At 39.1% G+C, this 11901-nt stretch overlaps 1 protein-coding gene across 3 annotated transcripts in view; it reads right to left on the bottom strand.

Annotated features, from left to right (window-relative positions):
- The window catches only part of LOC123519858 (zinc finger protein 64-like), a 181090-nt gene extending 178543 nt beyond the window's left edge, over window positions 1-2547 (bottom strand). For 2 of the 3 annotated variants that reach the window (XR_006679115.1, XM_045281447.1), the window contains exons 1-2: window positions 2400-2547; window positions 730-922 (exon numbers count right to left, since the gene is read on the bottom strand). Coding sequence is in view for 1 of the 3 variants with exons in the window: in XM_045281447.1 (XP_045137382.1) it covers window positions 730-922; window positions 2400-2420 (214 nt within the window). In the remaining 2 variants the exon portion in view is untranslated. The remainder of the gene's footprint in view (window positions 1-729; window positions 923-2399) is intronic. The other variant, XR_006679116.1, reaches the window with a different exon arrangement.
- Window positions 2548-11901: the final 9354 nt, after the last annotated feature.

Consider the following 11901-nt stretch of genomic DNA (forward strand, 5'->3'; position numbering starts at 1 on the left):
ACACCCAGAAGAGATACAGAGAAAGAGAGAGAGACAAGAGAAACAAGAGATGCCAGGAGGAGGATCTCCACAACCAGGCTGCCAGTTGAGTCTATTGCCCCCACCCCTAGTCCCCACATAGGCTATGTGCCAGATTAGTTAGGGTAGTGATAGGAGTGGTTGGTGACTAGTGTTCATAACATACCTGTTAAAGTAAGGGCACTGTCAACTAATAGAGTGGAGAAAATGAGTACATGTTACTTTTGGAGGCCATTAAAGTTTACTTTTCTTTACCCCCATTAGTTATGACTTGTCCCACAGAGGGCAGAAGGGGTAAACAGTCTGTACCTTGTACTTAGGACCAGTACACTGGAGCCAGGGACCAGTACAATATCCTTACAAAATGTACGATAAATGATCATTTTGGTTATTTCATTAAAAATGTAAAACAATTGCACTATTAACTCAATATTGAGATACACAAAATTATACTATTTTGCTGTTACACATTTTCATACTGTGACTTACCATGTGTTTCATGATCCTCGAATATAGTGCTATACCTAAGGAGCCAAGCAAGTGCAAAACTCAAAGGAGTGATATAGACAAGAGCAAAAGAGAAACTCATGAGATACCTATATTCAGGATAGCAGCAAATGATGTTATGGTCACCCATTAAGAGAGTTTTCTAAAAGCAAACATCAAAGTAAAATCATAATTGATATGATTCTGTTAAGATTTAGGAGCTACCTGTATGCTGCCGCATGTGCATCTTGAGAGTGGAGCGAGAAGCAGTTGAATACCCACAGTAATTACAAAGGAAAGGCTTCACTTTCTTATGAACAGATTCTTGATGATTTCTCAACATCCTCTTGTCAGAAAATGGGCGATGGCAAATCTCACATTGATGCTGAGGGGCTTCAGTTTTCTTCATATGCAGAGTCTGAAAGAAAGTTAAAAAAATAAATTACCTACATCATCAGCCCCAGTTACTTTCAAGTTCTAGACAACAGCAGTTTTTGCTAAAGGTATCTAAATTTTTAAATCATTTATATAAAGACTATATCAGCTATAGGACTACAATATGGAACTGCCTCTATAAAGTAAGCCCCCACATTTAGCAATCCTATTAGTCAGCCGAAACCATCGCTAAATTGGAATTTCGCCAAATTTGACTACTACTTTAAATAGGGAAAAATACCAATCAGTCTTTCGTCCGCCCAAAGTCCCCATTTCGAGTCTCCATTTACAGCTGCAACATCGCCACCTTCACGAGAATCAGCACCCCCCGAACAACTAGTGGAGGCCATGGTGATAGCGGAACTCGCTAAACAGCGAGGATGGGAGCACAAAAAATTAGTTCACACACTGGATTAACACACACAATAGCTCAAGTGTCGAGCAGGAATGCCGGAGGCACTGTGGGGCTGACATCACGGCCAAACAGACACGCGATTGGCTCAGAGCGAGCGGGAGGCGGGACAGTGTAGCGCGGTACATTCGCTAAATATGAGAGAAAATCGCTAAACTTGAGAGCTTGGCCTTTTTCCAGACAGTCGCTAAATAAGGGTTTCGCTAAGCTGGATTTCACTAAATTCGGGGGCTTACTGTACACAGGTGCAGTACATACCCCGGTTAATAGGTATCAAAAAACTCCTGAGTGAGCGGAGCTACGCTACATCACAACCGACTGTCGCCTTGTATGTGCCGTGTTGCATACCTATTCAAGGCATGCTATGTACCACCTGACTTTATTGCAATTGCAGTGCACAACACTTTCTGTGGTCAGTTCTTCCGCGCACTGTACCTACACCTGTGTATAAGGAATCTGTAGTCACAATGATAATTTTGAGATATTTGCACTTAAAGAATGTATGAATTACTTCCACAAAATGTGATTAAAATCCAATGTATTCCTCATCGACTGTGTGTCCCATAGTGTGACCTCATGCATGACTTACGGTGCACTGATACCAAAGCCAGAACATGATAGACAATTTCAGAGTTCAAATGTGTGGCTGCTTGTCAGCAGCCACTTGATGGAGTTGGTGTTTGTTGTTGTCTCTACAAGGTGGCTTTCTGGGATTGCTTTTTTTGCACTGTGGCCACTTAATGGGGCACTGAGGACATAGCAGCTTTGTGTGTGTTTTTCTGTTCAATGAGATGTATGAAGAGCGTAATAGTGAAGTGTGCTGAGACATTTAATGTGGTGTCACCCACAGGCGATCATTTGGTCATCGGCGTCTCCTTAACTTCACTAAATCTCTCTCCAAGGTGGTATGTATTATGGATATTTACTTCATTTTCCTTTCAAATTTACATATCCTTTCCCATTTTGTATGTCTTGTATGACATAGCCATCAATCAACCGTTTGGTTGTCGCTCCACTTATCATCTCTTCCCCAGAGGGTAATATTTACCTGGTCATCAGCCGTTTTCATGATGGTAAACAAGCAACTTAGATGCTCCTCTACAGGTCCGGCTACAGCAGGCCCAGCCACCTAGTAAGGTTGTGTTTTTCACCCAGTGGTGGAGATGATCTTTCTTCCTAAGATTCAGTCCCTTCTCAGCCTCTGGAGCAGATGGGTAGTTCTGCACTTCAGTATTGAAGGGTATTTTACCAGTCTTAGTTACAATTTGGTTAAGGAAAAGGAGAGCAGGTATTCAATGTTTATAAGGGACAGTGACACCAGTGGTGATGGGGAGACCGATGTAGATAATGTAACCCACCTGTTGTATCACAGGGATTGTCACATGATACATCTTGTGGGACTGCATACCGAATTACGCATACGCTCACCTTAAGCTTCACGTGTTGCTGATCTTGATCTTGCTGCAGCATATGGCTCGTGATCACTCTTGAGCAAGTTGATTCCCAAGTTAATATGGGATCATTTACTAGTTCAACAGGGATGGTCTTTGCTTTCCTGTACTTGTAGACTAACACATATGTTAGGTGGCCATAATTAGTAGCAGCTTTTAATGGCCCAGTGTTACAGAACATTTGAACATTTATTTATAGCCATTTACATACATTGTATATGCATATTATACATTATTTATTATGGCTAGCCTTTTTATAAGCGTGAGCTTTTCAGGCAAGGCAAGGATACCAGAGCTAATTTACACAAGGTTTCTGATGATAGATGAATCAAACTATTGAATTAAGGATTCTAGCTCCTCTCTCAGCCCAGAGAGTCGCAGGTTGGAGAGCAAGTTAGCTAAAACTACTTCTTTATTAGGAAAGGAACTCATTTCATTTGATCAGATTTGTGAACTCCCATGCCAATTCAAACATCTTGCCATGATGTTAGCATAGAAAATGTCAATGATGACCATTGCATGTTATTGCCAATGCTTAATTACTTGACTCAGATGAGATGTGATCTTATTACTACAACCTTATACCTAAGTCTCTTTAGATAAGCGTTGAGGATAAGAATAAGACAGGTGATGTATTTTTGAGACTAGCATTGTTGTCATGATTCAACAGTTTATGCAGAAATATAATCCAGAGACATTTAAGATGAAACAGAACCTCATTTTTTTCTGTTAGAGTTTAAAGGTCCCTGAGGACAACCCTAACTGTAGGGAGGATTTGTGGGAGAGAGGAGGCAAAGGATGAGATCTCTATAATGTAAGGCAAGTTACCTGTTGACAGTGTTTGTCTTGCTCATTCCCCAGTACTAAGGTCTAAGGTAATATTTGTCCCAGGTACATTTACTTTGATTAACAGCCCAGAGATTTTTTGAAGGGATAAGTTAGTGTTGCTTTGTTTTCTGGGGGAGATCATCCAGTGCCTCCCCTCCTCCTGTGGCCTTGCTGCACAAGGCTTCTTCTTCCTCTCATCCCTATTTTTTCCAATTCTTTAATACAAGAGTTAACCATTATTCTCAATCATTTATACCTTTCACTGGTAAACTCTGGAAATCCCTACCTGCTTCTGTATTTCAATCTTCCTACGACTTCACCTCTTTTAAGAGAGAGGTTTCAAGACTTTTGTCCCAGGCTTTCAGCTAATTCTTCTAATGTTTGAGGGAGACTGCAGTTCCAGTGGGCCTTTTTTTATAATATTTTGTTGCCCTTGGCAGCTCTCCCTCTTACATAAAAAGAAAAGACTTTTGGGAGCTAAGTGGCCTTCAGTGCAGCAAAATTATTTGGTATATACAAGATGTGTATCTTTATCACACTTTCATTCATTGTCAACACTGCTGTTTTGTCTGGGAACTATGAAAGTGCATTCCACATTTTTCCGAATAATAATAAAAATGCAACTATAGTCTCTTGGTAGAAAGTAAGGTCAGATATCATTTTGAATTAATTATTAGAACACACAGGAGGAATTTGCATTTACTATCCCCTTGAAGCTTGGAAATGGCAATATTGATGACTTCATTCTGCTCCTCAATGCTTCATATGTTTAGCATAAAAATAATCACCTGTGGGCCAGGTGGCCTTCAGGCATATAGATTTGAATTCAAGCCATAATATACTTAAGATAGGTATACACTCAAGATAATAGTTCTCAAAAGCCAAAGCTGAAATTCTTTGTTATGTGGTGCCATCATAACCCTAATATATTAAGAGAACTGGAGCAAAAAGAAAAAAGTATGGAAGAGGAGAATATTTTTTAAGTGGAGCTGTGTGGATGCCAATACTTTTATGTATAAACTTGCATCAATATATTACAGCTGGAAGTCAGGATCCAACAAATTGCAACATCCATATATGCATGTAGGCAGCTATCTGCAACACTGACCAAAATAGAAGTAAAAGAAAAAAGGAAAAAAACAAGAGCAAGTGTCTCTTGCAACCATCCCACATAAATACTCAACCGACAAGGATCAAGATCTCGAAAGGTAAGGAGGACAGAACATTTAGCATGCACCAGTTAAAAAATTCCATGTACTAAGGCTAGGTGAGATCTGAATAAGACAGGAGGAGGGACAGAAAGATCCTATGGGTGGGACCAAAACATTGGGATCCACTCAGTGCCACCAAATATCAATATTTCACTCCTATAAAAATCCCATTTTGGAGGTTACTTTTTAAATACCAATTCTCCTCACTATGGGGAGAAGGTCTAAGATATCACCACCCAGAGACACATAACTGCCAAATGAGAAGGTTAAAGATCTATAGCTATCTAACCAAGAGGAAAGACAAAGTCTCTTAGAGGAAGGACAAATTATGACATAAGAAAAAGCAAGATGTCCCAAAGAAGCAAACACTGACTAAAACCAATCCTATTGAGAAAATGGCATGAACTTTCCAAAGGCCAAATAAAGCCACACTTAGACCCCATACACAACAGGGCCACCTGAATGTAAGCTGTGAATGACCAAACAGAAAACAAACCCAAAGTTCCATAGAAGGCAAATAAAGATATCCAAAACCTTTGAGGTCTCAAACAAAAGGAATGATTAGACAAGAGGGACTAAAAAAATTTCCACACGGTGCATTAGTGACTTCATTGAAAAGGTAGCATTCGAAAAAAAAATGAGTAACAAATTCCACTGAGTCTTTTACAAGAAACAGAAAAGAACAAAAACCAGAGAAGCTGCCATATCAGAATATCTTAACCTCTGGGGCTAGTTCATGGGTCTGCACAATTGATAACATTGCACAAAACTTGGATGATGTGGTCACTGGAACAGTGTTGGTGAGAGTTACACCAAAGAAATGGTTCAAAGAAAAACCAAAAGTTAGAAGATACTAGTGAAAAATTGAGATAGGACATAGAGGACTATGAATCCAGCCTCAAAACAATGCTAAAATAATGATAGAGAGAAGGCAATGATCTTCCCATTCCTTCTTAACTAAAAGGGAACAGAGGCTAACATAGCCCTAATGTCATCAAAAGCAAAGACAGCCCATGACACACACACACACACACACACTATTACTACGCCAAAAGGACTGGAGAAACTTGATATGGATGCAAGAATCCAGGCACTGGAAAGTAAGTTCCTAAACATTTTGTCAATAGAAGAAAAACTGGATAGAGTTCTAGCCGAGAATGATTCATTCAAAAAAGATATCTATTTGTTAACGTTAGCGAATAAAGAGCTATTGAAGGAAAAAGTAGAGATGGAGAAAGAAAACCAACAACTAAGGATACAATGTGAAGAGATGAAGGCTAAACTCATGGAAATGGAGATGAAAATATCCAAAGGGGACTTGAGGAAGGAGGAATGCCTTAATCTAATTGATACCAGGATGAAAGAAGTGAACCATGAACATCAGGAGGTACAAAGGTCATTTAGGGAGATAGTAAAAAAGCAGGAAGAGGAAAATAAAGGGATTACGCAGAGGGATATGGTAAAGGCACTAAAGGAAAATGAGTATGTGGTGAGAGATATTGCTGAAAAGAAAAACATGTGTGATCATAATAGGATTGCGGGAGGAAACTAACAGGAACTGGCAGGACAGGAGGGATAAGGAAAATGACAAGATTAAGTCTTTACTGAACAAGATCTCTGTGGAAGAAGAGGACCTATATGCTGAGGTAGAAGAAAGTGTGAGATTGGGAGCTTTTCAGGAAGGCAAGAATAGACCATTAAAATTGAAATTAAAGTCTCAGGTGGCAGCGAAGACCTTGTTGAGGAGGGCTTGGAAACTTAAGGACTCTGAGGAAACCAAAACAATTTACATAAGAAGAAATATGTCACAAGATGAGCGAATGAAAATGAAAGAGCTTGTAACTGAAGTGAAAGAGAGGAATGACGAAAGAACAGAGGAGGAAAAGACCAAGTTTTTTTGGAGGATGAAAAATGGGAGGATAAAGAAGTGGTGGATAAAACAGACGGAATAGGCATTACATGGAAGAATGAGACTAGGAATGGAATAAAAGTGACTTACACGAACATAGATGGATTTCTGTCTAAGAGGCTAGAATGTATGGATTACCTAAAAAATAACGAACCGGACATAATGTGTGTAGTGGAAACAAAGCTAAGGCCCGAAATAAAGCTAGACTGGTTTGTTGTAAAACACTACAAAGTATGGAGAAATGATAGAAAAAATAAAAGAGGTGGTGGTATAATGGTTCTTACTAAGGAAGATCTGATAGTGAAGGAGGTGAACTATAGTAAGAGAAATGAGGAAGTGATAAGTATGCTTATAACAGATGGCATGAGGGACAGTAACTTCTTCGCGCCGGATGTTAAAAAAGCCCGCCTGTATGATATACGGGTGGTAGTGCCGTCTTGCTGGAAACTCGTGCAAGCTTGTCATACTTGTCGTCTTTGTGTATTATGCTGCTATTTTTTAGTCACTATATTGCCTTCGAAGAGAAAAGTGGACACTTCCTCTTCAGAGAGAGAGAGAGAGAGAGAGAGAGAGAGAGAGAGAGAGAGAGAGAGAGAGAGAGAGAGAGAGAGAGAGAGAGAGAGAGAGAGAGAGAGAGAGAGATGTGACATTTGCTAATATTTTAGACACAAGCGGACGCATGTAGCTTATCTTCGAGAGGAAGAGGGGAGGGAGGGAAGGGAGAGGGAAAGAGAAGAGAGAGAGAGAGAGAGAGAGAGAGAGAGAGAGAGAGAGAGAGAGAGAGAGAGAGAGAGAGAGAGAGAGAGATTAGAAAATTTGTTGTTTTTGTATTTGTGTGTGTGTGTGTGTGTATTCACCTAGTTGTAATTTTACAGGGCCTGGGTATCATACTCGTGTGGCCCCGTCTCCATATCTACACACATCCAACTTTCCTTTAAAACTATGCACACTCCTCGCTGACACCACCTCCTCACTCAAACCATTCCACACCTCCACACATCTTTGTGGGAAACTATATTTCTTCACATCCTTCAAGCATATTCCCTTGGCTATCTTTTTACTATGCGATCTTGTAGTTCTATTTAAGTTTTCCTCTCTCAACATCATTTGCTCATTATCCACTTCATCCAGTCCATTCAACAGTTTATAAACCTGTATTAAATCTCCTCTTTCTCTTCTTTGTTCCAAGGTAAGCAAATTCATTTCTTTTAATCTCTCCTCATAGGTCATTTCTGCCAATTCCGGAACCATTTTTGTTGCCATTCTCTGCAATCTCTCCAACTTCCTTATATGCTTCTTTTTATAAGGGGACCAAACCACTCCAGCATATTCCAATCTTGGTCTAATTACCATACTAATTAATTTCTTCATCATATCTTTATCCATATAATGAAAGGCTAATCCAATATTTTTTTTATCAAATTATACGTTTCTCCAAACATCTTATCAATATGAGCCTCAAACTGCCCATGGTCTTGTATTATCACTCCCAAATCCTTTTCCTTTTCCACCTTTTTCAACACTACTTCTTCACCCATCTTATATGACCCTCTTGGCCATCTTCCACTCTTCCCCATCTCCATCACATGACTTTTGCTCAGATTAAATTCCATTTCCCACCTCTTGCTCCACTCCCAAATCTTATCCAGATCTGCCTGTAAAATTTCACAATCTTCTTCACTCTTCACACACCTACACAACTTCGCATCATCCGCAAACAAATTAATATAACTGTTTACTCCTCTGGCATGTCATTAATATATACAAGGAAAAGTATTGGTGCCAGCACTGAACCTTGTGGGACTCCACTCTCCACCACCAACCAGTCCGACTTTGCATCCCTTATTACCGTTCTCATCTCCCTCCATCTCAAGTAGTTTTCCATCCACTTTAACACTTTTCCTTTCAGTCCTCCATAAATCTCTAATTTCCATAACAGTCTCATGTGAGGTACCTTGTCAAAAGCTTTCTTTAAATCCAAATATACACAGTCCATCCATCCCTCTCTCTTGTATTTTGTCAACCACTCTTGAATAAAAGCTCAGTAGATTTGTTACACATGACCTCCCTTTCCTGAAGCCAAATTGATGATCCGATAATAACTTATGATCCTCCAGGAACCGTATCCAATATTTCTTTATCACCCTCTCACAAATCTTACCGACCACACTTGTTAGAGACACAGGTCTATAGTTAAGAGGCTCTTCCTTACTGCCTCCCTTATAAATGGGCACCACTTCAGCTCTCTTCCACTCTACTGGTACTTCCCTGTTTCTAATGAGCACCTTATAATATCATATAATGGATCAATCAATTCTTCTCTACACTCCTTCAATAATTTTCCTGAAACTTCATCTGGTCCCATCGCTTTATCATCTTTAAGTTCCTCCAACATTTTATATAACTCCTTTTAGGTATCTTAATGTCCTCCATGTGCACATTTCCTTGTACATTCTGTGGCTTTACAAACATTGTTTCTTTAGTAAATACTTGCTGAAACCTATTATTTAGCAATTCCACTATATTCTTAGGGTCATCTACTATCCCTTGCTCTCCTTTTAATCTTTCAATGGACTCTCTTTTAAGTTTACCATTTATGAACCTGTAAAACAATTTTGGATGTTCCTTACTCTTGTCTACAATATCTTTTCAAATTTTCTTTCTTCCTCCTCCTTACCCTCACATACTCATTTCTTGCCACTCTATAATTCTCCTTATTTAGTATATTCCTGCTCTTTTCCATCTTTTCCAAGCCACATCTCTTTTCCTTAGCCTTAACACAAGTTGCATTAAACCAATCCTTTCTTCCTTCCTCTCTTGGTTTATACTTTGGTACAAATTTCATAACTCCTTCTTTATAATATTTCATAAAAATCTCATATTTCTTTTGCACTTCTCTGATTTGTAACATCTCCTCCCAATCTAATTTTCTGAAATAATTTTTCAAACTTTCTGTGTCCATCTTTCTATAATTCAATCTACCACTCCTGTATGTCTCGTCCTTCCTTCGCTGTGTTGTTGCTATCTGCATTTCCATAACCACATGATCACTCTTTCCCAAAGGACACTTGTATTGTATATCTCCACATAGGTACACTTCTCTTGTTAACACCAAATCCAGTCTAGCCGGTTCATCATCTCCTCTATATCTAGTATTTTCCTTCACCCTCTGTTCCATCATATTTTCCATCATTAGATTAAGAAATCTCTCCCCACATGCTTCTTCTCCAACACCACTTACTAGATTTTCCCAATCCACCTCCTTACAATTAAAATCTCCTACTAGTATCACCTTTCTTTTTCCAGATAATACACTTTCCAAACTCTGTAAAGTATCCTTGATCATATTGTCGTATTCCCTTAATGTCCAAGAATTTGTTTTAGGAGGTACATTATTATTAATTCTTTTCCATCACTTTTTATCCTTATGCTTATCACTTCTGCATTGTTCTTCCCCATACCAAACCTTATCCACATTTATTTCTTTCTTCGTCATAATCATAACTCCTCCTCCACCTTTACTCTCCCTATCCTTTCTCCATATATTATATTTATTATCCAAATTTATCTTTGTTTTTTCATGCAATTTTGTCTCAGTCAAACACACTATATCAGGCTTCTCCACTATCATATAGTCTTGCAATTCCAATCTACTTGACAGTATCCCATCTATATTAGTATACATTACGGTCCACCCACTGCTCCTCTAGGGTTTCCTCCGTATTCCTTCTTTCCACATACCACTTTCTGACTCTCTCTCCTATAACTCTCCAAAAACTTTTCTTTTCCTCCTCAGACCGCTCATCATTTTTCCTTCTCGTCTCTTCCACCAATTCCTTATATCTTCTCCTCTCTTCCTCATTTCTATTCTTTCTCACAAACACCTCTTTACAACCTTCTATTTCTCTTAACTTTGATGTTCTATATAGGACATCCTCCGCAGATTGTTGTGACTTCAGTACTACTTTAATCGGTCTGTTCACTCCTCCTTATATGGACCCAGTCTATGGATCTCTTCCACTTCTTCTTGTAGGTCTTTTTTTCATCATCATTTAGATTTTTGAACAGATCTCTTACCGTTTTCAATGTGTGTGTGTGTGTGTGTGTGTGTGTGTGTGTGTGTGTGTATTTACCTAATTGTATTTACCTAATTGTAACATACGGGAAAAGAGCTATGCTCGTGTTGTCCCGCTCCATATCTATTAATGTCCAGCTTTTTCTTAAAATCATGAATATTCCTTGCGTGACCACTTCCACGTCTAAACTATTCCATGCTTCCACCCTTCTATGAGGGAAGCTATATTTTTCACATCTCTCCTATAAGTGGCCATTTTAGTTTTTTCCCATGCCCTCTCGACATTCTTCCATTCCACATACACAGATCTTCCCTATCCATTTTTCCATGCCAATCATCACTCTGTATATTGCTATCAGGTCTCCCTTTCTTCTGTTTTCCAGGGTTGGAAGTTGCATTCTTTTCAGTCTGTCTTCATAAGTCAAATCTCTTAAGTCAGGCACCATTTTGTTGCAGCCCTCTGTACTTTCTCTAGTTTCCTTATGTGTTTCTTTAAGTTCGAGCCCACTGTATTGTTGCATATTCAAGCCTCGGTCTTATCATTGCAGTAATTATTTTCTTCATCATTTCTTCATCTAGATATACGAACGCCACTCTTATGTTCCTCAATAAGTTCAATACTTCTCCAATTATTTTGTTTATATGTCTCTCTGGCGATAGGTCATTGGTAATTGTCACCCCAAGGTCTTTTTCTTCATGACTGGTTTTATGTCTTCATTTCCTATCTTGTACATACTCCTGATTCTTCTTTCACTCTTGCCAAACTCTATTTTCTTGCATTTTGTCGTGTTGAACTCCATTTGCCATGTACAGCTCCATTTCCATATTCTGTCCAAGTCTTCCTGGAGTAGTTCGCAATCTTTGTCACATCTCACTTTTCTTAACAATTTTGCATCGCCTGCAAATAGGCTCACATAACTGGACACCCCATCCACCATGTCATTTATGTAGACTGCGAACATTACTGGTGCCAACACTGATCCCTGTGGAACTCCACTCTCCACCAATCCCCATTCTGATGGTCTGTCCTTAATTATTGTTCTCATTTCTCTTCCTACCAAAAGTCTTCCATCCAT

This window comes from Portunus trituberculatus, chromosome 46, assembly GCF_017591435.1.
Source record: "Portunus trituberculatus isolate SZX2019 chromosome 46, ASM1759143v1, whole genome shotgun sequence".
Taxonomy (NCBI): Eukaryota; Metazoa; Arthropoda; class Malacostraca; order Decapoda; family Portunidae; genus Portunus; species Portunus trituberculatus.